Raw genomic sequence first — 26,346 nt, 5'->3', positions numbered from 1 at the left:
CTCCTCCGACAACACCACGTTCCGACAACTCCACTACCAAGTTCATCCTCAACCTTACTCCGGTTAACCCATACAGAGATAACAAAGATCGGACGAAGAAAACACACAAGTATTAAGATTGTTCACACTTCGACCAAAACACTAATAAGACAAGAGTAGAGGTGAAGATACAGGCGTAACTTATCTATTTCACTCAGAAATACAGAGGGAAGGGAAAAAGAAGAAAAAGGAAAGAGGCAGCTAGGATTCCAAATTTATCTCAATAAATACAACTAGGGATGTCAATCAGGCCAACCTATCGAATTTCAGGCTAGCCCCTATCGGGTTATCGGCTATTTGGGTGCGAGTTAATCAGGTTGAACATTTTTCGAGTTAAAAATTTTCATCCCTAACCAATAAATGTTCGTGTTTTGGGCTAGCTCATCGGACTAATTGGGCTCGAAAATTTATTTAAAAAAAACTAATTAATATAATTCTCTTGACAATATTATATTTATAATAAACAAATACACGCATAAATAAGTAACATTTCAACATCGATTTACATACAACTCTTAGAAATATAAAGATGCAACATTTTTGTTAAATAATTATCATTTTTTTTTTAATTTTTACATCTAAATATTTGATGTCAAGTATTAGATTAAAAATACAGAGAAGTGAAATGATGAGCATAACTTTCCAATATTAAATTTATAATATTGAATCAAACTGCATTTGACAAATTTATGAAAATAGTATCTTATTATACTAATTTTCATAAGCAAAGTAGTGAAGTTAAAAAATCAAATAACAAGAAAAATTTCATATAATCAATCGAACACATTACTATCGGGCCAACCCTATTGGATTTTGGATTATTTTCGGGTCAACTCTATCGAGTGGCGGACTATTCGATTACGGACTAATCGAGCTGTAATTTTATCGAGTTGAAAATTTTCAACCCTAACTTTTTCAGATTGACTAGTTATAGGATCAATTCACAGATTTTAGATTGCATTGATATCTCTAAATAGAGCAGCTATAGCTGTAATTTAAGACAAAAAAATGAACTATCACAAATAAATTAATGGACAGCCAAAGAACGAGCCTTAATTTGGACCAACAATTTCAAACATATGTAAATGTTAAAATTTTCACTTTGGTGTAGTAGTTGCACTTTTAGATCCTTAGTCTATCAAACTAAAAGTTTCAAATTCGAAATTCTTAATATCTTTCTCAAAAATTAAATTACAGTGATTATGTAAAAATAAATTGGAGTAATTTGGCTCACTGGTCCCCGGAAGATTGGGCTCATTTCTACAACACGACCGACCCAATTTTTTAATTTTAAAATAAAAGACAATTCAACAATAAGTTTATTAATTAAAATTTAATGTCTGGCGGTGACCACAAATAATTGAAAGAGTGGTGGTGGCGTGGCAAGGCAAGTACCACTAGCAAGCAATCAAGGCCAATTCTAACGTTTTAAATTCATGCGAGATTCAACACGTTATGTTGGAGTACTTCATTTGCATCAGTAATATTGCATGTTATTTTGTACAACTCAGAGTCTCAAAAAAACAATGATAACATTACTATATACAGAAACTGAAATGCAATGTGAACTATCAGCGATTGAGTGGCATGTCACAAGCGATTAAGGTTTTCATAAAAATGTCATGAACTAAGCAAATTACAATTTAAGATTCCAACATTTGATAATTCATTAAACCGCTTCCCTTAGGTAGAATATAAATTCATATTTGGCAAATGGGATCCTCTGTCCCAAAATATAGTGTGTACCACGTGTACCACTCTTCATTTCTTTGTATTTATAAATTATTTTTTATTTCATTTTAATTTATTATGCTTTTATATATTATAAAGATAATTAACAAGGGTTCACTCATCCATTTAGGGTTTATAATTATTTTTTATATTTATTTGAATTAATAATAGATTATTTGGGTTCATTAATTCAAAGTTAGGGTATATAATTTTTTAAATTTTAATTTTTCAATGATAAATACTAATTAGAGTTTATAACAATATAATAATTTTTATTTTTATAAAAAATAATTTATAAAATAAAGAAATGAAAAAGACAATATTGTGGGACAAAAGATCCCATCTGCATATTTGGACTATTAATTAAAAAAGACTGACTACACAAATAAACGACATGTGACTCTCACACTAAAGTATACTCCCTCCGTCCCGCTTCAAATGATCCAAAAAAAATTAAGCACGGAAATTAAGAAATGTGTGATAAAGGTGTAAAGTGGTGGTGAGAGAACCCAAAAAATAGTGTTAAATGCCTAATTTTATTTCTAAATTTGGATTGGGCCATTTGAAGTGGGACAACCTAAAATAGAAATTGGGTCATTTGAAGTGGGACGAAGGGAATAGTAAATAATGTAATTATTTATTTTCTTAAAAGTGACCGTTAACTTTTTTTTTTTGATAAATTACATAAGTAAATAAAGAAATTTTAAAGACCGTGAGACGGACTCGAACTCAAGACCTTGAGTTTTGGACATTAATCTTCTACCGCTAGATCAACAAACGCACACAAAGTGAGCATAAAGCCACATAGGGCTCGAACCCAATACCTTTAAACTTAGGTATTAACCTCTTACCGTCGACCAACACACACAAGTAAGCATAAACTTTAGTCATTGGTAGAGGTGACAAAAGTTAGAAATCGTTCGGTCCAAATCAGAGCCCATCAGGCCTAAACGTTAAAATAAGGTTTGAACAACCCAGACCGAAAATGTGTTAGGCCGCCTAAAATTCAACCCATCCTAATCTTAATCCATAAATTTAAGCTTTTGAAAATAGTTTTTAAAATTAGAAGACTAAAATACCAATATTAATTGATGTAGTTTTAGAAAATTGATGAATCGAAATTTGGGGTTGGATCCGAAGGTGGAAATTGCAAAATTAATTGGTGAATCGTATTTGTATTTGGAAAGTCTCCATCCCACTATGCCTATTTATTATAGTAGTAGGTAGAGTGGCATTTTCAGTTTTCCTGTTTGGCGACTCAACATTTTCCCAGCTTTAATTGCTCAAATACTCTCGTATTTGAAAACAATGCAAACATGTTCATCACCGCTCCATTAATTTCTGCGAATTCCATCGCCTTTATTATCGCCCTCTTCTTCCTCCTCCATTCTTCTCATTCTTCTCTCTCTTCCACGGTCTCGATCTTCATTTTCCTTTCTCTCTCTCTCTCTCTCTCTCTACATATACGCATATATATACTGATGATGAATGATGAATTTGTAGGGTTTATTGGCGGAGGAGAAGGCGAGATTGGGATCGACGCCGCCGAGCTGCCAAAACAGATGCAATCTGTGCCACCCGTGCATGGCGGTGCAGGTGCCGACGACGCCGAGCCCGAGCCGCGGCCGACTCGAATCGGATCAAAACAGGTACTCCAATTACAAGCCACTCGGATGGAAGTGCAGATGCCAAGGCCATTTCTATAACCCTTAATTTAACTAAAATATATTCATTTTTAATTCCCAACCAAGGCTCCGGATTATATATGTCGCGTAATTACTGAATAATGTATATTTTGTGTTGCATATGTTTTAATCTTAATTATAGATAAGTGAACTGAGATTTCGATATTCCCTGTTTTTATAGTAATTTAGGTTGTATATGTGTGTGCTTTTATTTTAATTCGTTATGGGTCCCTGGCATTTAGTACAGATTGTACAGAAATTATTTCTGATTTTTTTCAGACTGACTTGGGTTGTTGCTTTGATAACTACTGGCAATTAATTCTCTTTCTCATCTCTGCGACTGCAAGCTATATAGGTTAGTTGTAGCTCCTTACTTTATAATAATACTCCTATTCCTATATACTAGTAGTAATAGTAGTAATATTTTCCACAAACTGTGTTTTCTCTTGTATGCTTCCATATATATATGCATGCAAATATATAATGTTATATACAAATATATATACCCACATTTTGTCATGCAAATTCTATCCATTATGATTAATTTTCCCTTCTATTAATTCAAATTTAGATTATATTTTAATACTTTAATTTATTTATTATAATTTATTAAAATATTGAAAAATAAAATAACTCACTACTGTCTGTCGTCCACCGCGCTTCGCAAATCCATCATCAATCGTCGTAATTCACAAATTAACCAGCATCATCACTGACCCACCACCACTACCATACATACTCGACTTGAATGCATGAGCTCGATCGACCAATGGGCAATAATTTAATTTGCACTAGTGTTCGATACTAAAGCATCAAGCGCCAAACATAGCGTCGAGCATCGACCAATAATTTAATTGATCAACACTTGAGCATCGAGCAATTGTTCAAGATGATGAATTGCTCGACAATTGAACATTGAACATTGATCAATAGTTCAATTTGAACCATTGTTTGACACTCGAAAGTCGAGCGCATCAAAAATCTGAGTGAGAGAGAGAGAGAGAGAGGCGCATACACTTAGAGAGGCAGCAAGATAAGGTGACGCTTGAGGTGCAGCTAGCGGTGGTAGAGAGGCAGCGCAACGAGATTCGATCGACAGGAGGGAGAGAGAGAGTGGATGGTAGGGTTGGTGGGAAAGGTGATAGGCAAAGTGTGGCAAAGAGGCGGAGCCGCGAGGAAAATTTGATCGTGAGGAGGAAGCACAAGTTTGAGAGAGAGAGAGATGGGGATGCTGGAGGAGAACAATAGGGGTTTTTTTTTTTCCTCAATTTTTGATTTTTTGTCATTTTATTATTTTTATTCTATTTTCATTGAGAGCATAACTGTCTATTCACATAAAATTTGAATATATTTTATATGTTTAGTTTTGGTGGTTATATTTTGTCTTTGCTTTATAAACAGAATAATCTATCATTAAACCTATATAATAAATACAGTAGGAGGATCAAGTTGAAAGTTTTATTCCTTGTAGACATCAAAACTAATCTATCATTAACCCTATATAATAAAAAAATATTATTGTAATTTATAAAATATATTATGATATAACGATGCGGTTTCTTTAGTTATAATTATAATGAGAAAATGAGAAATAAAATTTTTTATCTTGCTTATTTTCTACAAAAAAAGAATTTCACCTTTTTTTCTTTCTCTTTTTCACTTTAAAGAGTGATAATATTATCACACTTTTTCTTTCTAAGGTGTGCTCTCTTTAATGGATAAATTTACCATGAGAAAAAGAGGAATAATAAAAATTAATCCTTTTAAATGTCTCCTTTCTTTCCCTCATTTTCTACAAAAGAGAAGTTCACTATTTTTTATTCCTTCTTTTCACTTGAGTGAGAGATAATATTATCACACCAGAAAGAACACATTCTTAAAGTGAAATAGTAAATGAAGAAATTATGAAATCTTTTTATAAAAAATTATTTCTTATTTTTTCATAATAAATTTATAATAAAAAATGATGCATCGTAAGAGGATTATGATATATACTCTATATATAAAGAAGCATGACAGAATAAAAAGTGGACTATATCTTTTATACGGATACATATAATTAATTAATGATTTTAATTAGAGTGGACGTGACAATTAATAACCATATTAGAATCTCTTACCATATCCCAGCCTTATAAATTCCATTTAATAATGGGATGATTTTATTCACGGCCCTTATTTTACTCATTATAGCCCCTATATAAAATAATAATAATAAAATAATTAAAATTACAATGATTCTTTGTATATTCAAATTAAATCCCTAATTTTGTATAGCCTCCAACCACTTTCAGAAGCAGAAGATGAATTGCTGAACGCGAAGAGATTGATAGAGAGCGCATATTTTGTGTTGAGGAACTTGTCAGCATTTAGAAGTGAAGCAAGTTTTTGTTGTGGTGAAGTGCATTGTGTAGGGTATCTTCGCCTAGCCAGGGTTCACCACTTGGTTCCCGAACCTCCTGTCTTCCCCACACGTACTCAAGTACTTGAATCTTCGTCTTCTTCTTCTCTGTCACTTCGACTTCTCTGCTCTGCAGGGAAGTGACTTTTCTGCTCTGCCCCTTCGGACTTCTCTGTTCTGCAGGGAAACGACTTCTCTGCTCTGGCAGACGACTTCTCTGCTCGGGCGAGACGACTTCGCTGCTCTGGCGAGACTCGGCTTCTCTGCTCGGGCGAGACTTTGACTTCGCTGCTCTGCCGAGACTTTGACTTCGCTGCTCTGCCGAGAATCTTCGACTTCGCTGCGCTGGCCTTCGACTCCGCAGCTCTGGAGCTTCGATCCCTCTGCTCTGGAGATTCGATCTCTCTGCTCTGAAGCTTCGATCCCTCTGCTCTGCAGCTTCGATCTCTCTGCTCTGAAGCTTCGATCCCTCTGCTCTGCTCCTTCGACTTTGCAGCGTTGGCCTTTGTTGACTTCGCTGCTCTGCACAAACAGGGAAGAAAGCAAGCGAGTAAAAGGAACAACAGGAGACCAAAAGGAAGAGAAGAAAAAGAAAAGGAAACTCGATGTGGGAAAAATGTGTCATCGGGACACTTTGGCTCAGATTTTTCCCACAGTAGGCAGGGCCCTTCCGGTAGCTCAATGATCATGGCACGGTGGAAGAAGAGCAGGCAAACTCCCAGATCTCAGAAGTACAGCCACCAATAGCAGAATTCTGGTGGTCAGGAAACCGATGGCGTACACACCCAGCAAGTATCACCAAACAGGAAACCGATGGACAGGAATCCGGTGATACAAGCACTCAATCGAAGCGAAGTTCACACCCACAGTCACCAATCAGGAAACCACGAACAGGAATCCGGCGACACTTCAAGAAGGAATAGCAGAGAAATTGTAGATTAGTATTTTAAGTGTGTAGTTAATAAATTATAAAAGTGATAAAATATGAGAGAGAATGTGATAAAAGTGATAAAGTAGGAGAGAGAAAATAATAAAAGTGATAAAGTAAGAGAGAGAAGTTACTTATTTGTAAATGTATCAAGATTCGTGGGACGGCCCAAAAAGTAAAACGTGTCAAAATTCGTGAAACGGAGGGAGTACTAATAATTTACCACAAAATAAATTTTGTAATTTAATGATATTCTTCTTGTTCTTGTATGTAAGAATAAGATATTTGAGTATGAAATCTAATCCCTCCATCCTCATAATTCAAAAGAAAATTATGTTATCGATTTTAGATTGGGGAAAAGGAGGAAAATATAAATGTTAGAACACCTATCATATATATATTGTGAAATTTAAAAACATTGAACATATCAATAATTTTTTACGAACATATCAATAATTTTATTGAACGTTTGGGGTTCGAAATCTGAAGTGCGAGATTTTCAACAAATACGTTCGTTCATAAAAAATTATTGACATGTTCATCACAATTATGGATATATTCATCAAAATCCGGACAAAAAATTTAATCTTAATTATTAACCGTTCGTTCATAAAAAATCCAGACATGATCATGATCAATAAATGAAATTGTTTCTCCAATATTTAACTTTCTCTATTGAATTTTTTCACACACACACACACACACACACACACACACACACATATATATATATATATATATATAGGGTCAAGTTAAACAGAGAATTATCATATATTTCATTTTGAACAAGTCTATACATTTTACGAACAGATCAACATAACTAACGAACAGACGTATTTAGTAAAAAAAGAGAAAAACTCGCCACTAACAGAATTTGAACCCGGGGCAAATAGCTGTTCATGCGGTACATTGATTTATTCGTACAAATTGTAGATCTGTTCGTTTTTATTTCACGAATTCTCTATTCTCTAAATATTTAGCATTCTCTGTTTAACTTTTCTCTATATATATATATATATATATATTGGACAGACACGGTTATAAAACGACAAAGCATGTAGGGGTACCTTTGCCCCACTTTTTGAACAATCATTGTCAAGAAGGATTTGTAGATAACATTCGCCAAGATTCGTGCATTGAATGCAATATGTCTACTATTAATGCATGTAATGTCTATTATATTAATTAATACTCGATTCTTTCGATGTATAGGTTAAAATACAACAAGATATTTTAAGTTCAAATATACTTTCTTTATCTCATTTATAATGGTACAATAGAAATAAACATGAAGATGAAAATTAAGGTGTTAGGAGAATAAAGTAAATATGAATCACTTATTTTATGAGTATAGAGTGGTTAGAGACCATACACTATTTTTAGAAAAATTGCAATAATATATAAATAAAATAAACTAAAAAGAAAAGTGTGTCATTAGAAGTGAGACGAAGGAAGTATATTATTTTAAAATCGATCATTAATATTTTTTACAATGTTATTTTTATATACCTTTTTTAACGATAATATTTTAAAACTTTTTTTTTACCAATAATATTCACTTTCTTTAAAAAAATAATTAACGATAATATTAACTTTCTTTTTTAATTTTTTCATTATTTCAAAATATATTGTCATTTCCGTCGTCACTTACCGCCGACACCAGCAATCTTCCCCAAAATCATCCAAACAAGTCACGAAATCCTTCATGCACATGTATATTCTAAATGTATGCATGAATGAGACTGCACATTGATGAAAAATCTAAATGAATTAATAGGTGTTAGTTATATCAATAATATGTATTTTCTTTATTGATGACTACTTAGAAGATACTCCAAAGTTAATTGCACTTGACTTGGATCAGTTCTATAGTTGCTAAAATTGAAAATCAATATTTTTATAAAATTTATTCTTAACAGTTGAATTTTCGATCATTAAAAGACGGAGCGACCATCCAAATAACTGCCAATCAAATCTTATACGGTGTACTTTGTATAATAATTTGTAGAAAACCTATGCATAATAGAACTTATATAAACATATTAATTATCAATGCATTAAAATAGTAAAAACAATATTGTCTAATAATCAATTGAAAAGATATTGGACGATAAAAAGAAAAATTTATTGCATAATTGTGAGTGTCTTTTGTAGGACAAAATGTCATTCTTACAAGCTTATCAATATTTGGCTTTTATAACCAAAACAAGGGAGTTGTCGGTTCATCAAATCAACAACTATTTTAATATGATACAATTATGACATATAGAAATTAAATAATATCAAGGGGTGGTGGCGCAGTTGGCTAGCGCGTAGGTCTCATAGCTTCTGAGTTATCCTGAGGTCGAGAGTTCGAGCCTCTCTCACCCCATAATTTTAATATTCTAACTTTTTTCCTTTATTTTATTTTCCCTTATTTTTTCCTTTTCTTTACGAGCCTTTCATCATTTTTACCATAATTTTTAATATTCTAATATTTTTATTCATATTTTTAATATTCTAAAGATTTTCCTTTAATTTATCCATAATTTTAATATTCTAACTAATTTTAATTTATTTTATTTTTCCCTTATTTCTTCCTTTATATATTTCTTCATTATTTTTTCCTTTTCTTTACGAGCCTTTCATAATTTTAATATTCTAATATTTTTATTCATATTTTAAATATTCTAAAAAATTTCCTTTAATTTATCCATATTTTTAATATTTTAACTTTTTTTCCTTTATTTTATTTTCCCCTTATTTTTTCCTTTTCTTTACGAGTCTTTCCCTTTTTTTAAACAATCCTCTCTCATCCCATATTTTTAATATTCTAACAATTGTTGAAAAGAAAGCTTGTGGGCGCATTACAATGTGACAGAAATGTAGAAGATCAGAATTACAATGAACTAACTATATTGAAATTACAATAATGAAAAACCCGTAGAAAGATGTAGCCGAGTCGAGGAGGATCCTCTATTCGCAAGACAAGATACGCTCCGGTAGTGCTCACGGTATGGCGTGTCGTCTCCAAAGATAAAACGACTTCGTCTTGTGGATAGCAGCACCACAAACCAACGAGCTCCGACGAACTGGAATGAGGCGAGAACAAAGCTCTAGACTATATTAATGTAGAGAGAATGCTTGTATGCTGAAAATCTGGACAATTTCGTAGTATGTTATGCATGGTGTGATTGTCCTATTTATAGACAGCAGTCCACCCATGGGGGAGTCATGACAGCAATAAATTCCCATTAACGGAGATTTGGAACTGCTGGGAGTTACAAGTGTAACCGTTGGATGTTTGAATTCAGCCATATAACTCTTTCCCGTCTCATAATGACGGACGTCACATGTTGTGGGACTGTAACTGCCGAGTCAACAGTTGTGTGCACGCATGGGCCCAACGGATTAGGCTTTGTTTCTCTTTGGGCCAAGAACCATTTGGTCCAAAATTATAAGTCATTGGGAGCTAAGGCTTGGCCCAAAGGCCACCCAAAGACCAAATGTCAAGAATCAAGTCTAAGACCAAGGCCGAGACGTCAGTTGCCGGGTAGGCAGCGGCTGCGGCAACACGCGCGTGTGGGCTTTGCAACCCATCACTTGTGCACACAATTTTATTACATGTACTGATGTAATAACTTATATAATATCTTAATTATCATCCACAAATCAATGTGGGATAGGCATTAACATATCTTTAATGCTTATCACTTTCCCACAACTCCATATTTCAAGTACCAAACTTTGATAAACTATTTCTCACTCTCCGAAAATCGGTTTTGAGTAAGAATTTACTACGATCATCTACTCGAAATGTAGATCGATCCTATATCATTTAATTCTGCTAAATTAAATATTTCCGGTACTCAAAAATTAGTAAAACATTGGTCAACTCAATAACCAATTTTCTACAACAATTTCTTGTAATATAAAGTTCATCTTCTATAAAGTTTCTATCAGCCGCCTCGTTTCGGAGAAAAAAGAATTAAAAGAAAGCTGTTGTATTTTGATGTTGAACGCTGTCATTCCTTGCCCAGCAAATGATCACCCATTTTGTAGTTTAATTTAATTACGTCACCCTTTCAACAACACTTCATTCCCCCCTCCCCCCATTTTCACTCTGCTTTTGTAACCTTTTTATTTGTGTTTGTAACTATCTTAATCCTAAAGCAAAAAAGTCATTCTCACAATTGGTACATTTGTGGATTAATTTAATCTGCTTTGTTAGTGTGTGTTGTCAAACTTATAATTATGTCATCACGTAAGTTTATTTTAATGTAATTCTCCTTTTGCTCTTAGTGACAATTCAAGTATCTAGCTAGTAGTAGTTTCATTTGGTGGATATTGGAAACTTTTCTCATGTTTCTTTGTATTTTTTGGAAAGAATTTTCTTGAAGATCTTTGTAAGATATCTGGTATGTGGATTCGATTTGCTAGATTATATTTTCTTCGAGAAGGATAGTAACATATATAGGTTTTCTCTACTCTCTACTCTCTACTCTAGTACACTATATACATATATGTTCGTGAAGACTCAAGTGAAGTTTGTTGCTTACTAACTTGCTTTTGAGGCTTAGATTTTTAGTTTTTTCATAAGTGAAACATGACGCTTTTAAGTGTTAGTTTCTCATAAGTATTCCATGTGCTCGTAAAAGATAGGTTTTCTCATTTGTTGTTCAATAGTTGAGTTAGTAATTTATTGTTATTGAAATTCTTACAATTCTCTCTGTTTATTGTTGGGGTTCGGTGGTGAGCTTCCTAATGCACATATTGTTAGCTTTTCACAGTGGTGGAAATTTTGGAATGTTACTTAGACTATGTAGCTTGAATTTTGTAAGTCCTTTGTAATTTATCATCAAATAGTGAAAAGTTTCCCTGAGCATCCAAACATAGGTGTATTTACACCAAATTGAATAATCAATTTATGTGTTGGTTTATTGCTTATTGCTTGGGGTGTTATTCTATTACGTGTTACAGTTAAAGTGCTACAACTATTATTATTATTATTATTATTATTATTATTATTATTATTATTATTATTATTATTATTATTATTATTATTATTATTATTATTATTATTATTATTATTTTTATTTTTATTTTTATTTTTTTTACGAAAAATGAGATACTATTAAGCACAAACTCATGGAATGTGAAGAAGACCTTCCACATAAGCCATTGGTTCATCCCAAATAAACGCATCAGGAAAATTACAAACACTTCTAGCTAAATGATGGACACCCTATTATGTGTCGACTTGGAGACAAAGCAAAGATAGTATGGCACGACAAACATGAGCTAAACTCTCAAGCAACCAACGACAATCTTCAATATTAACTTCGAATTCGGACCTATATGTGATACTAGAGTTCAAAGCATCCACCACCATCCTGCTATTTGTAGTCACCTCCACGTGATCAAGTTGTCACATTTTTATCTAGGACAGAGCTTCTCTCACACCCATAGCTTCACCCTCTGCCACTTTCAAGCAACCCGCCACAATTACCACTATTGCACCCATCGAAATTCCCCTTTGCACTCTGGAGAATAAAACCCACTCATGTTCTCGATTGTGACACAAAGAAAGTTGTGTTGACTGAGCATTTTAGACCCATCAAGAAGGTCGTGCCACCCAACACAACCTCGCCGTCTTTCCCGACACGTGCCTGCTTCCACTGGTATCTACGCGCTTAGCCATTCCAAGCGGACTGTTTCTGCACTTCTAAGTCTGCGTTGGAGTGGCTGATTTATTGCCCCGCACTTTGTTGTTCTTTTTCCGCCACAACTACCAGAGCAACATAGCCATCCCCTTCATTTTTTTTCAGATCAACCAAATCACAAAGTCTAAAGATCCATTGTGTGAATGACTCGCAGTCCATCGAGAGTTGTTGAAACTTATTCCATAGAGTTGAATTCATCGAATAAACATCAACAACCATGTGTTCTCCCAACCTTCCCCACAGATGCCACATGCATAATCCACCTTCACACCTTTACTTGAGAGATTTTCTTTTGTCGGCAGCACGTCATGGGCTGCTCCCCAAAGAAAAAACTTGATCATTTTAGAACTTTGATCTTCCAAAGTGCTTTCTAAGGTCCCAAAATCCCATACTCATCATTAATCAACATGGAGCAGGTGAGATCATAGGTGGAGTGCAATGAATAATTATCTTTCGATGTATAATGCCAAATAAGTCGATCTTCATCAGTCTCCATCCCTAGAGCATCGGAATACTTGAAACTTCCTTAGCAATGTCTTCCCATCTCTTATTTTCCCCTCAAATGTCTTCATCAAGAATAACCCCACTAAATCTGCATAAGTGCTCCTATGTTTCTCTCTCATCAACTCATTTACCCTCATGCCAGCAAGCTCATCCTCATGAATATAATAAAACGAACAAAATAGTTACCGTATCTTCTCAGCCAAGGGTCTTGAAATACACTAACATACCCACCTCACTCCCTACTTTCCATCTCCAAGTAAAGCTTGGATTAGCCCAATCTCGGCACTTTACCGATAAACCAAAGCATCTAGGTCAGTCAACAGAAGCTAACCCGTCTTTTCAAGAATCACGCGATTAAAAAGTTGGAACTTTCGAAAACCTAATCCCCCAACCTCCTTCCTAACACATAGCTTATCCCATTTCGTCCGCCGTATTCCACTCGATCCATTTCCTCAATTCCCTCACCAAAATGTCTTAAGCATCTTCTCTAATTTCTCAACAAACAATATGTGTGATCCGCGAACGTAACGTGAGAAATTGGAGGGCCATTTCTTCCTACTCGTAGCCCATGCAGACCTTCCACACATAAGATAAACAAGTAAGGAGATAGTGAATCCCCTTACCGCAATTAACCCACACCCCGACTTGATTGGACTCACCACCTCCTGCTCCATAACCACACTATACTCGACTGACGAGACACACATATTTGTCTATGTCACCCATTAGATACTATATATTGGTCTTTTTCATGCTTCATCCTTTCAACTTGATTTTCAACTTTTCCATAGCTTTATGAAGTTATCGAGTATTTGTGGACTATTATATCCCAAGGTTTAAAAAAATAATAAATTGACCACAAAAGATATCCTTAGGAAGGTATATATATAGGATAAAGTTCTATGGAGACCATCAAAAATTCGAAGAACGAAGACCAAATCCTATGCGTCGATCTTGGTATATCCAAGGGTGAGATTCATCTGGTGAAGATTTGATATTTTCGTTAATTGTCATAGATATAGGCAATCAAATCTTTTATTTATGGAATATTAATTTGATGAAGAGTCTGTTACGTGAATAATGTATCCACATATTATGTTCATTGATATGTTCGTAAAAAATACTAATGAACATACTAATGTTCGTTGATATGTTCGTAAAAAGACAAATGAACATACTAATTTTTGTTGATATGTTCGTAAAAAATAAATGAACATACTAATAATGTTCGTCGATATTTTCGTAAAAAAATAAATGAACATACTAATGTTCGTCGATATTTTCGTAGGAAAACAAATGAACATAATAATGTTCACATATTATGTTCATTGACGGATCAGGTCCCAGAACAGGAAGTTTCGGAATTTCCGAGATTTATTTAACGTGATCCCAGATTTAAGTGGATTTAATCAACCAATATTTAATTACATCAAAAATCAAATCAGGAAATTATATGAACCGTTAGATTAAGCAAGATCGACGCACAGGATTTGGTCTTTGTTCTCTATGTAGGGGAGTGGTCTTCATAGAAGCTAACTCTCTATATATATATAAGCTACTATGGTTGTGAATGATTTGAGGTACCTTTGTGCTAATCGGATATTAATATGAGAAAACTTCATTGTAAGACAAGAAAAGATATCCAAATTTGTAGGACGAAATGTCAAAATTTTATAATTCTCAGAAAAGTGCATTCCAACACATTGCAATTTACATTCCCTTGTTTTATATATAATGTATTCTACATTTCTACTATGTTGCGCAATGACTCTATAACCTAAGTCGTTAATTGCATATGGATTTGTATAAGCGAAATTTATTTATTTAATACTATCACTTAGTGCCAAAGATGCGTTTTAATTTACTAATATTTTTCTGCTCTTTGTTCTTCTTTCGTGAGATGGATTAGATTTTACATCAAACATGTGATTCTAAAGTACTTCTATCCTAACTCTCTTTTTTGGTTAGTGGTAAAGTTTTCTAATATGATATTGAAATACTTACTAGAAAGAAACAAAGGTGCTTCTTGCAGCAAATGTAATATGGATATATACTGATGAACATGGCCATATATACTGATGAACAATGCAATATATACTAATGAATAACAAAATTTAAAATAGGGTTAAGGTGCAGATAGGCCCCTCAAGTGGAGGCCCTTAGAGCGTTTCAGTCCCCTTACTAACTGTGTGTGCAAATTGGCCCCCGAACTCAAAAAAACGGTGCAGATCGGCCCCTCTGACTTAACACCGTTATGGGCCGTTAGTCAAGGGGGCGATCTGTACCGTTTTTTCGGAGTTCAGGGGCTAATCTGCACCTTTTAACTTTTTAATTAATTCATCTCTCTCGCTCAAAATTTGATCGTCGTTGTCGCTGATTCAAGCTCCGGTGAGGCCGGCGGAGGGCGCCGCCCCTTTCTTTCTCTCTTGGGCCCCAAACCTCGGAGCTCGCTCGACTGCACACGCTTAGCGTCAAGGACGAGCCCTAATTCTCCCATTCCGTCGGAAATCGCCGCTGCAATATCCGGTGAACCCGCCGCCTGGATTTTCTCGATGAGGAGTCGCCTAGCTTTTCTCGATAAGGAGTCGCCTCTTTATCTCAAATCCGGCGAAATCCGATGATAAAGGCCGACGATGCCCGTCGCCATCTACACTATCGACGTGCTGTTGAAGAAGGACGCCTTCAAATCAGAGACCATGGCCAACATGATCTCGATCTCGATTGGGGTCACGATCACCGCCTACGGCGAGGCGAAGTTCGATTCGTTGGGGGTGATTCTGCAATTGGGGGCGGTGACGTTCGAGGGAGAATTCGAGTTTCCATTTCGATTATGTGATTTTCGGGAGCAATGACGCCGATTTGAAATTCCCGATTTGGGGCTTGGGAACTTGATTTCGTGATTTTCCTCATCTGACGGCGATTGGCGCCGGAAAAGTTGGTCGGAGAAGATGAGATGTGATTTTTTTTAATGAACGGTGTGCAGATTAGCCCCCGAACTCCAAAAAGGGAAAAGGTGCAAATTAGCCCCTGAACTCCAAAAAAACGGTGCAGATCGCCCCCTCTGACTAACGGCCCATAACGGTGTTAAGTCAGAGGGGGCGATCTGCACCATTTTTTTGAGTTCGAGGGCCAATCTGCACACACAGTTAGTAAGAGGACTGAAATGCTCTAAGGGCCTTCACTTGAGGGGCCTATCTGCACCTTAACCCTTTAAAATATTATGCTCCCTCCAGGATTCGAACCGTGCGAAAAAAAATCACCCTCCAGATACAATATCAGCCATAGGATTGATAAAATAAACGCACCAGATCGTGCCCTAGAACTCACTAAAATTAGAGGGTCTCATTGGAGCGGCCCCCTATATATATATGATATGATTAATATCATTCCACACATATTAGTATATCGTTAGGCCATTGTTGGATCTCCACGACTACTTCCGATCCACAACTGATATTTTTGCAACGAGAATTTCGTCATCAATCCATCGTCAATCTAACAACTGAAAATTATTCCGTCATATCCCGGACGGACTTTCTTAAATTGGTTACATCCCATAACAAGATACAATTAGAATAGTGAATTTCTTGTATAATTAAAATGAAGTTACAAGCGGAAAGATATCAAAGAAATTAAGGAATAATGAAATACAAGAAACACCATTTCTTTGTTGAAGATGCTCTATACCCCAACATTACTTTCTTTATAACACAGAATAAATGCCCCTTCCCCAAATAATTAACATTTCTCTCTCTCTCTCAAGGCATCAATTCTCCCATCTGAAGTAGTGAAGTGAGAGAATGAACACTCTTCTCCTGGCCATAATGTTCCACTCCATTGTGACATCAGCCATGGAAACCCCATGCAAGAAAAGCTGCGGCTCAATCCAAATCAAGTACCCTTTTGGCTCCGGCCGCGGCTGCGGGTCCCCTCGATTCCACCCCTACGTGGCGTGCTCCGCCGCCACCAACCAGCTCCTCCTGACCACCCACACGGGCACCTACCCCATCACCTCCGTCGACTACTCCGGCGGCGTGATCACCGTCGCCCCGCCGTGCATGTCCAACTGCACCGACATGCAGCCCACCTCCACCAGCTTCGGGCTGGACTGGGCGGGGCCCTTCCAGCTGGGCCCCTCCACCTTCATCCTCTTAGGCTGCTCCTCCTCCACTTCCTCCGTCGCCCTCAGGGGCACCTTCATCTGCGACGCCTCGTCTGCCTACCTCTGCGCCACCATCTACTCGTGCCCCGCCGTCGTGGCGCTCGGGCTGCCGCTCTTCCCGCCCACCAACACCTGCTGCGTCTACTCGCCGGCGAATCTGGGCCCCAGGGATGAGCTCGATCTCGCGGAGCTGCAATGCGCCGCCTACAGCTCCGTGGCGGCGCTGGGCGATGTGCCCACGGATCCGGCGCGGTGGCAGTACGGGGTGGCGCTCAAGTATACGTTGGGGGGGCTGGACGATTACAATATGGCGCCCAGCTGCCATGGCTGTGAGCTGAGCGGCGGCGTTTGTGGGTACGCGCCGCCGAGGAATTCGTTCGTGTGTGTGTGTGGGTCTGGGAATACCACCACGGATTGCAATGCCTATAACTGGATATATATGAGCTCAAGTTTCCAACTACGTGGTATGGATTTTCTATATAATTTTCAAACTTTCATCACTTTAGTATTAATTTTCATGACTTAATATACAAAAATAGTACTAGTTTTCATGTTGTAACGATAAAAAATAATCACAAAAAGTCATTTCTTTTTACTTAAAGTAATATTTTGATTTTAATTCGCACATTCAAGACTAATTAAATCCACGATTAAATCTATTCTTTATTATGAATTGTCTTGTTTAAATAGCAATACACAGATAGACTTATTCTTCATCGTGAATTAAGAGGTATAGTAAGAGTAACTATCTTTTTTTTATGCTAAAATGACTATTTTACTAGTTCACTCCATTTCCATTAATAAATCCATAATCTTAATTTTTTGTTCTTTTTAAAATCTGCAGTATCTTTTGTACTAGTATTTTTGTTGAATGTATTATTTTATATCAATATTGTTTTTCTCAAACATTATTAGATTATCTTTTTGGGAGGCTACATAAATTAAAAGTAAGTTCATTTCATTAAAGGATAATTGATTGAATAGAATAAAAATATATGTCTAAACTTAAAAATTCAAAGGTTTAATAAATTCGAAGCACAATAAATATACATACATGTCCTTTACACAGACAGAATAAGATAAACAGTTTTTAGTGACTAAAATGAGAGAAATAATCATATTTTTGTCACTATTTAGTGGCAAGTATTTCTCTTGTCTCAAAAAAAAAATTATAATTGTTACAAAATTTTACAATTATTTTTTCTGTATTTATTTTCACTATATATTAGCAATGATCGTATTTTTGTCATTAAAATAAATATTTATAGTGACAACCATTTAAATAAATTCAGTAACAACAAACAAAATAATTGTCACCAAGTAGTTTTAGTAACGACTTTTATATTTATTTATCACCACTAAATGCTTTTTTTTTTTAAGTGCGAGCGTCAAAGTTTAAGGGCCAAATGAAAACGGAAAAAAAAAAGTTTAAGGGCCAAATGGTTTACTTTGGCCCCTTTATCGTGAAGATCATTTCATTGTGCGTATTTGTATTTTTATTTCTATTTGTATTTGTATTTGTATTTTTATTTTTATTTTTATTTACTTTCAGGACTCTTTTGGCTGGGAATAATTCTTGGAATCGCAGTTTCGTTGGTGGTGATGTGAGAGAATGTGGAGAGAGGAAGAGAAAGAGACAGAGAAATTCTTTTTTTTCATCTCGAAACTACCTTTTTTTTTTTTTTTTTTTTCCCTGCTGTGTGTTTTTGTTGGAATATAAGTATATATAATGGAGAATTTATTTAATTGGTAGGAGGAAATTTGAAGAAATTGGCTGTGGACGTGTGTGTGCTTAAGAATTTTAGTGGGAGGATTGGAGTTTGCTAACACAATCTTTCTTTAATTCACTTCCCTTACTTCCTTGCTTACAATCCCAAAACATGGTTACATATTTATAGTGGTACATAGTAGTAGCTAGATGATTCTAGAGTTCTCTCACCTATTATTTTCCTAACACTTCTCTAGAATTTTCTAGTTTTAGCTATTTCTTCTTAATTCTAACTTATTCTCAATTATTCTAGATCTTTCTCTTTTCTCTATCTCATTCTCAACTAATCTAGAATACTCTTTACAAAATATCTATTCAAATCAAGTTTATATTCCAACACTCCCCCTTAAACTTGATTTGTCTTTCTGAGCAAAACTCCGAACTTGACGAAATCCTTTCTCGACGAGCCTTCCTTTATATTTTTCAACTTCACCTTTGAGATTCTTCTTAACCTTATGCACCCACTTGACTCCAATGGCCTTGTGCCTTTCCGGTAGTGTCACGAGCTCACACGTATCATTCTTGTTTATAGCTTTGATCTCTTCGTCCATTGCAACTCGCCAATTTTCACTATTTGCTGCTTTAGGTTCATAATCAGCAGATAGGCAAAACAAGGTGAGATCTTCTAACCTTTCAGTGTCCTCATATATCTCGTCCAAATTCCTTGCTCGTGGTGTGGCTCTTTCATTTAAGAAAGATGGTGGCGAGTCTTCAGTAACTTGTATAGGTGAAGCTGGTGGAGTCACTAGCTCTTGCTGGACTTCTTCGACATGCTCGACAGGCCTTTCATCTTCGAATTGTGGGATGAAGGTGAAGTCACCACTGGGATTAAAATCCCACACTCCTTCTTCGTCGAACTCCACATCTCGACTTATCACTATTTTCTTGGTATTTGGATTATATAACTTATAACCTTTAGAGTTAGAGTCGTACCCGATAAAGATGAATGCTTCGCTTTTATCGTCGAGCTTCTTCCTTCTCTCATCCGGTACATGCACGTAGGCTTTGCTCCCAAATACCTTTAGGTGGGAAATTCCTGGCTTTCTCCCGCTCCAGGCTTCTTGTGGAGTCATTCCCCACACGCTCCTTGTCGGCGATCGGTTGGATAGGTACACCGCGCACGCCACTGCTTCCGCCCAAAACTCTTTAGGCAGATTCTTCGTCTTTAGCATGCTCCTCGCCATCTCCATGATTGTTCTGTTTTTTCTTTCCGCCACTCCGTTCTGTTGGGGGATCTCGGAACTGTCAGGGGCCGCCGAATTCCATTTGCTTCGCAAAATTCTAGAAACTCCCTTGACGTGAATTCTCTGCCTCGATCGGACCTCATGGCCTTGATTTGTCGTCCGCTCTCCTTCTCGACGGCAGCTTTGAATTTCTTGAATGCATCAAATACTTCTGACTTCTGCTTCAAGAAATATACCCACGTTTTTCTAGAAAAATCATCAATGAATAGCAGAAAATAATTATTTTTACCGAGGGAGCTTGGATTTATTGGCCCACACACGTCAGCATGAATCAACTCCAGTGGCTTTTGAGCTCTTGAGCTTGACTCCTTTGGGAATGGCTTTCTGAACTGCTTCCCGAGTAGACAACCTTCGCAGAGTTGATCGGGATGCTTGGTGGATGGTAAACCTCTCACCATCTCCTTCTTTGACAGCAACTCCAAACCGCCAAAATTTAAGTGCCCAAACCGAAGATGCCACAACCAAGACTTATCTTGGTAACACGCTTTCAGGCATTTTGCCATGTCATTTCGAATATTCAATAAGAACATTCTATTTTTAGACATTGGCACATTGGCAATAAGATTATTTTTGCCATCTCTTATTGAAAGGTTATAATCTCTCATGTGAATATCATAACCTTTCTCTAAGAGTTGTCCCAAACTCAAGATATTATTTTTCATATTGGGCACATAATAAACGTTGGAAATAAATTCATGACTTCCATTCTTCAAGCGAATTAAAATTTTCCCTTTTCCTTTAACTGGAATTTTAGATTCATCACCAAAGGAGACGTTGCCACTTACCGACTCATCGAGCTCCACGAACATGCTTCTCTTCCCGCACATGTGATTGCTAGCACCAGTGTCGAGGTACCACGTGTCATCTTGTCTTCCAGCTTCTCCTTTATATGCCAGAAGCACACTACCAATATCTTGATTTGTACTTTCGGCGTAATTGGCCTTCTCTTCAATCCTTACTTTTTCACTTCTGCACTTGGAAGCATAGTGCCCAAATTTATGGCAATTATAACACTTTATCGAAGATTTATCGTACCTCGACTGCGGGTTGCTCCTCCCCCGACCACTTGTAAACTCATTTCTTTCACCATTGTTGACGAAGCCTCCTCGTCCTCGACCACGTCCACGTGCTCGGCCTCTGCCTCGATCTTGCCCTTGGCCACGTCCTCTCCCGAACTGTCCATGGCCATTGCTCGGACCTTCTTCTTTCTCTTTCGGGCTTACTTGCAACTTTAAAAGTTGCTCTGAAATTTCTTGCTTCTTCTTTTGCTTCTCCTCGTATGCTTGCAACGACCCCAACAAGAGATCGATTGTCATCTCCTCCAAATTTTTAGTTTCTTCAATTGTGATTACTATATGCTCAAATCTTGGAGTTAGTGAGCGCAATATTTTCTCCATAATTCTTACATCCTCCAACTTTTCACCATTTCTTTTCATTTGATTAGACACCGCCAAGACTCTTGAAAAATAATCCGAAATTGATTCGGACTCTTTCATATGCAAAGACTCAAACTCTCCTCTTAAAGTTTGAAGTCGTACCTTTTTTACTTGCTCCGCTCCTTTGCACGCGTTCTGGAGCTTCTCCCACGCTTCTTTGGCGGTACTCGCATTTGAGATCTTCTCGAAATCGTCGTCCCCCAGCGCTTGATAAATGAGACAGAGAGCCTTCTTGTCTCTCTTTATCGCGTCTCGCAATCTATCCTTTTGTTGTTGGGATAGTGCGGCCTCGTCCCGCGGCTCTTCGTAGCCGTTCTCCACGATCTCCCAAACGTCGTGGGCTCCCAATAGCGCCTTCATCTTGATGCTCCAATTGTCGAAGTTGCTCTTGTTGAGCATGGGGACTTGAAACGATTGTAGGTTGGCCATTCCACAGGTAGGATTTTATGGCTCGGATACCACTTTGTTGGAATATAAGTATATATAATGGAGAATTTATTTAATTGGTAGGAGGAAATTTGAAGAAATTGGCTGTGGACGTGTGTGTGCTTAAGAATTTTAGTGGGAGGATTGGAGTTTGCTAACACAATCTTTCTTTAATTCACTTCCCTTACTTCCTTGCTTACAATCCCAAAACATGGTTACATATTTATAGTGGTACATAGTAGTAGCTAGATGATTCTAGAGTTCTCTCACCTATTATTTTCCTAACACTTCTCTAGAATTTTCTAGTTTTAGCTATTTCTTCTTAATTCTAACTTATTCTCAATTATTCTAGATCTTTCTCTTTTCTCTATCTCATTCTCAACTAATCTAGAATACTCTTTACAAAATATCTATTCAAATCAAGTTTATATTCCAACAGTTTTCTCATTCTTGCAAAAAATGTGGATGCTTCAGTGAGAATAATATCTGAATGGAAGTAGAGAACGAATAAAGTAAGTCGAGCATAATATGTAATTCTTGCCTAAGCGCATATGTTCCTTTTCCCTATATATTGTTTCATTATTTGATAAATCCTTACATCATCCAACGATTATATATATTGGGTAAAGCATGTGTACTTTTATTTTTTTTCTTTCATTAGATTTTATATAATTTTATCGTTTGAATAGATTGTTGTACCTTTATTTTGAATTAGTAAGATTCTTATTAATAAATTCATTAACTTTTTTGTTATCTTAATAATATCATCATTTAATATTATAGATTTGATATGAATATTATGCCAAAAGAAAAATAAAAAAAAAAACTCAAAATGTCTTGGAAAATTTGAACGTACGGGAATGTTATTAGAAAGATAGATTAGGTGATTTAGTGAAGGGTGATGTTGTATTTCTTTGGAAAATATTGGCAATGGCTGGTCATGACAATGGAGCTTGAGCTAATAATCAACGGCTCTCTAAGCGTTCGATAAAATATCTAAAAAAAATAGTACTATGATAGTATGTGAAGTGCTCCAACTATTCAATGATTTTATGGATTAGGCGTTGTATCATCTCTTGGACATATGCTTGGATGGAGTTTATCAAAATATTTTTGAAGGTATTAGCAAACATAGCCAGATTGAATCATTTGACTATATATACTCGACTCACTTTCCTACACTGAATAATTCTTCCTTTTACTTCTTGCTCCTACAGTAAATTTTCTGAAATTTATGTAAATGAGAATGTGAAAACACTACATTGAACGTAAAAAGTTATTGTATCTGTCGCCAAATTAATTTTATTAAAAACTATAAAATTTTCACTTCATCGAATTCAACAACTGTAATTCATCCATCAAAGAGATACTTAATAAGAATTAATTTCAACAACTATAATTAATTCATCGTTCTCATAATAATTAAGGGTTCTCGTTTAAGGAGACAACACAACTTATAAACCAATGTGCCAAAAGCTGTCACTTTGAATGAATTATTTGCCTGCCAATTATAACGAATATTAATCCTTAAATAAATTGTTATTTTTTCGACAATTTACTATGCTTTATTTTGATTGACAATCCCATACCATAAGCATGTTGCATTTCCAAAATTTTCCCCTGATAATCTAAATCGGAGCAATTGAAGAAATAAATAATAAGATATGGTAGCTTATTTACAAGAATCCGTTGTAGTCTAGTTGGTTAGGATACTCGGCTCTCACCCGAGAGACCCGGGTTCAAGTCCCGGCAACGGAAACTCTTTTTTAAGTTTAAGTCACATTTTCTTTATCCTCCAAATTTTTTTGGGTCACATTTTCTTACTTTTTTAAGTCACATTTTCTTCACTCTCTTTTTTATTTCGGTCACATTTTCTATATCATCCTTTTAATTGTATAATAGTTTCATTTTTTTAGAAGATTAACTAGTTTGATTTAGTAGATGAGGGGTGGATAAATAGTTTGGTTTAATAGATGAGGGGTAGTAGTGTAGGCACGTGAATTTTAAAAGAAATAAAATTTTTTAATTAATTTTATATCATTATTTATTTTATAATCTTATGAAATTCAAAATTAAATATGATATATTATTAATAAAAATATTACCTTATCTCAAAGATAGAGATCAATTTCTTTGACAGCAAGTCAAATCTTAATATTGATATATATCAATCTTCAAAGGCCAATAAAATCATGTCAGGTCAGCCCTAGGCCCATAATCATACGGGCTCAAGCCCAAAATCTGGCTCTTCCTACAACTATAAATAGGTATCAGTTCTAAAATGCACCGAAGGATGAAGATGAGTGCTCACCAAGTTTGATACAACAAAAATAGAAAATTATTTTCCTTGCAATGTGTTGTACTATCTGCGAAATTCGGAAAACAACCGTATTTCAAAACTCTGGATATTGGAGGCTTTGAAATAGAAATCGAGGGCAAAATCGGACGAGCAATGGATGTCCTAACCCTAGGACGAATTTTCTTTGATAAATTTCCACCATGGACAAGGAAAGAAGAATGAATGGAGTTTATGATTGGCATAAAAAAAAACTGCTAATCGAATGACAAGTCTATTCTCAATATACATCTATATCGGGATGTTATACGACAAATATAAGGCGGAGTACTTTGCTGCCTATATAGATTCCGGTGCAAGAATTAATCTGCACAGCAAAGCGAGAAATCTTACTAGCAGAAATTGAAGAGGAGTCACCACGGATAACTGGAATAGATTTTTAAAAGAAAATCTTGCTCTTATCAAAACGAGTAAGACAGACGAAAATATTGATCGAAGGAGCAGGATAAACGTCGTGGTATTAGGTCAAAATTCCATCTATCTATTTCCATAATACAGATGCAGATACATTGCTTGGAAATAATTTTCTACAGACATTCAAACGATTCACACAAGACAATGAAGCCAGAAGGTTAGTGTTCACAACCAATTGTGACCATAAAATCAGTGTACAAAGGTTGGAAGGAGCATTCAATCGAACCATGCTAGTCAGCTTTCGCAGCAAGCGTGGTGATGATGAAGGCGAACTTCGACATCCAAAGATCAATAATTTTATCCTTCCTTGAGGTGAAAAAAAGGAATGAAAAATGGTGAACTTCTCTTTTATAGAAAATGAGGGAAATAGATGTTTAAAGGCATAATTTTTTGTTATCCCTCATTTTCTCATGATAAATTTATCCATCAAAGTGAACACACCCTAAGTGATGTTTTATTCGTTGGTTTTTGTCATTAAGGTTTTGATGAGAATCAACCCTTAGTCTGTTTCTCTGTGCTTTGAAGGGTTTGATAGGTTTTTCTTTTCTTTTCTTTTTTTCTTAATAATTAAATGACGATTTTATAAAAAAAAGAAAAGAAAAAACCTAAAAAAAACCCTTGAAAGCACAGAAGGAGCAGACTAAGGGCCGAACCTCATTAAAACCTTTTCACTGAAAACCCAGTGGGAAAAACCGTGAAAAGGTAAAAGAGTACTCGTCTAAACACAAAACGAAAGTAGGGAAGAGCGGAAGGGAAAGTTTCCGGAACTCCGGCCTAACCATCGTCCCCAAACTATCCCGGCTCTCACCCCACGAAAAAAAACTAAACGGGCGGTTAGAACCAAACAGCCACCCATCAGCCCCAACTACCGTTTCTGACGCAGATGGCTATGCGAAGCCATGTCAAGACGAACCACAGCCCTAATCTCCTCAATCTCGTGCGGCCACCACCCTTCCGAACGTTGTTGGTTAGCCATTAAATCGGCCACCTTGTTTCCTTCTCTAAAGATGTGAGAAACCTGCAGCGAGAAATCATCTAACATCTTTAAAATCCTATTCCACGCCGCCTTAAAACGCCAAGGCACATTCAAAGAACGAGAATTAAGAATGAGTATCACGTAGGTGGAATCGGCTTCAATCCAAAGTCTGTGCCATCCACGATTGTGAGCAATTTGAATCGCCGAGATAACTGCCAGTAGCTCTGCTTCAAAGGCAAAACCCGAGCCACCTTTGAAGTGAAAACAACCACGCACCACATTCCAGTTATCTCTAAACACCCCACCTGCAGCAATAGTGCCCGGAGTTCCCGTCGCTGAACCATCAGTATTCACTTTGATCCACGGCGCCACCGGTGGCCACCAATGTACCTCCACAAACTCCGGAGGAGGAGCACTCCTGGTATTAACACCCACTGCCCGGAGAATCAGATAATCCGACCAAGAATTCCACATGTAGCCTAATTTAGCAAAGTTATTATCAATCTCTTTGAAAGCAACTTTCACAGTGTGGATGACACGACATGCTTCGAACTTTTGATTATCAAAGATACAA

At 36.2% G+C, this 26,346-nt stretch overlaps 2 protein-coding genes and 2 non-coding genes across 4 annotated transcripts; all 4 read left to right on the top strand.

Annotated features, from left to right (window-relative positions):
• Positions 1 to 2,840: 2,840 nt before the first annotated feature.
• On the top strand, positions 2,841 to 3,620 carry LOC131021839 (EPIDERMAL PATTERNING FACTOR-like protein 1). Its single transcript, XM_057951157.1, has 2 exons — positions 2,841 to 3,185; positions 3,274 to 3,620. The coding sequence occupies exons 1-2, from the start codon at positions 3,087 to 3,089 to the stop codon at positions 3,481 to 3,483; spliced, it is 309 nt and encodes a 102-aa protein (XP_057807140.1). The 5' UTR covers positions 2,841 to 3,086; the 3' UTR covers positions 3,484 to 3,620.
• Positions 3,621 to 9,070: 5,450 nt separating this feature from the next.
• On the top strand, positions 9,071 to 9,155 carry TRNAM-CAU (transfer RNA methionine (anticodon CAU)). Its single transcript is given in 2 exon segments — positions 9,071 to 9,108; positions 9,120 to 9,155. It is a non-coding gene; the product is annotated as a tRNA-Met (tRNA).
• A 7,565-nt stretch (positions 9,156 to 16,720) lies between these two features.
• LOC131021838 (uncharacterized) lies at positions 16,721 to 18,818 on the top strand. The gene is made up of 2 exons (XM_057951155.1): positions 16,721 to 17,616; positions 18,705 to 18,818. The coding sequence occupies exons 1-2, from the start codon at positions 16,791 to 16,793 to the stop codon at positions 18,758 to 18,760; spliced, it is 882 nt and encodes a 293-aa protein (XP_057807138.1). The 5' UTR covers positions 16,721 to 16,790; the 3' UTR covers positions 18,761 to 18,818.
• A 4,893-nt stretch (positions 18,819 to 23,711) lies between these two features.
• Positions 23,712 to 23,784, top strand: TRNAE-CUC (transfer RNA glutamic acid (anticodon CUC)). Its single transcript has one exon. It is a non-coding gene; the product is annotated as a tRNA-Glu (tRNA).
• Positions 23,785 to 26,346: the final 2,562 nt, after the last annotated feature.

This window comes from Salvia miltiorrhiza, chromosome 4 (assembly GCF_028751815.1).
Source record: "Salvia miltiorrhiza cultivar Shanhuang (shh) chromosome 4, IMPLAD_Smil_shh, whole genome shotgun sequence".
NCBI classification, from domain to species: domain Eukaryota; kingdom Viridiplantae; phylum Streptophyta; class Magnoliopsida; order Lamiales; family Lamiaceae; genus Salvia; species Salvia miltiorrhiza.
The sequence above is the reverse complement of the archived record's forward strand: the minus strand, read 5'-3'. Positions and strand labels throughout refer to the sequence as shown.

Bases quoted from the DNA above. Each gene is read 5' to 3' on its own strand.
- LOC131021839 (XM_057951157.1), top strand. From the start codon at position 3,087: ATGTTCATCACCGCTCCATTAATTTCTGCGAATTCCATCGCCTTTATT. The intron at 3,186-3,273 runs GTCTCGATCTTC...ATGAATTTGTAG, and splicing joins ATTCTTCTCTCTCTTCCACG to GGTTTATTGGCGGAGGAGAA.
- LOC131021838 (XM_057951155.1), top strand. From the start codon at position 16,791: ATGAACACTCTTCTCCTGGCCATAATGTTCCACTCCATTGTGACATCA. The intron at 17,617-18,704 runs GTATGGATTTTC...ATTTACTTTCAG, and splicing joins CTCAAGTTTCCAACTACGTG to GACTCTTTTGGCTGGGAATA.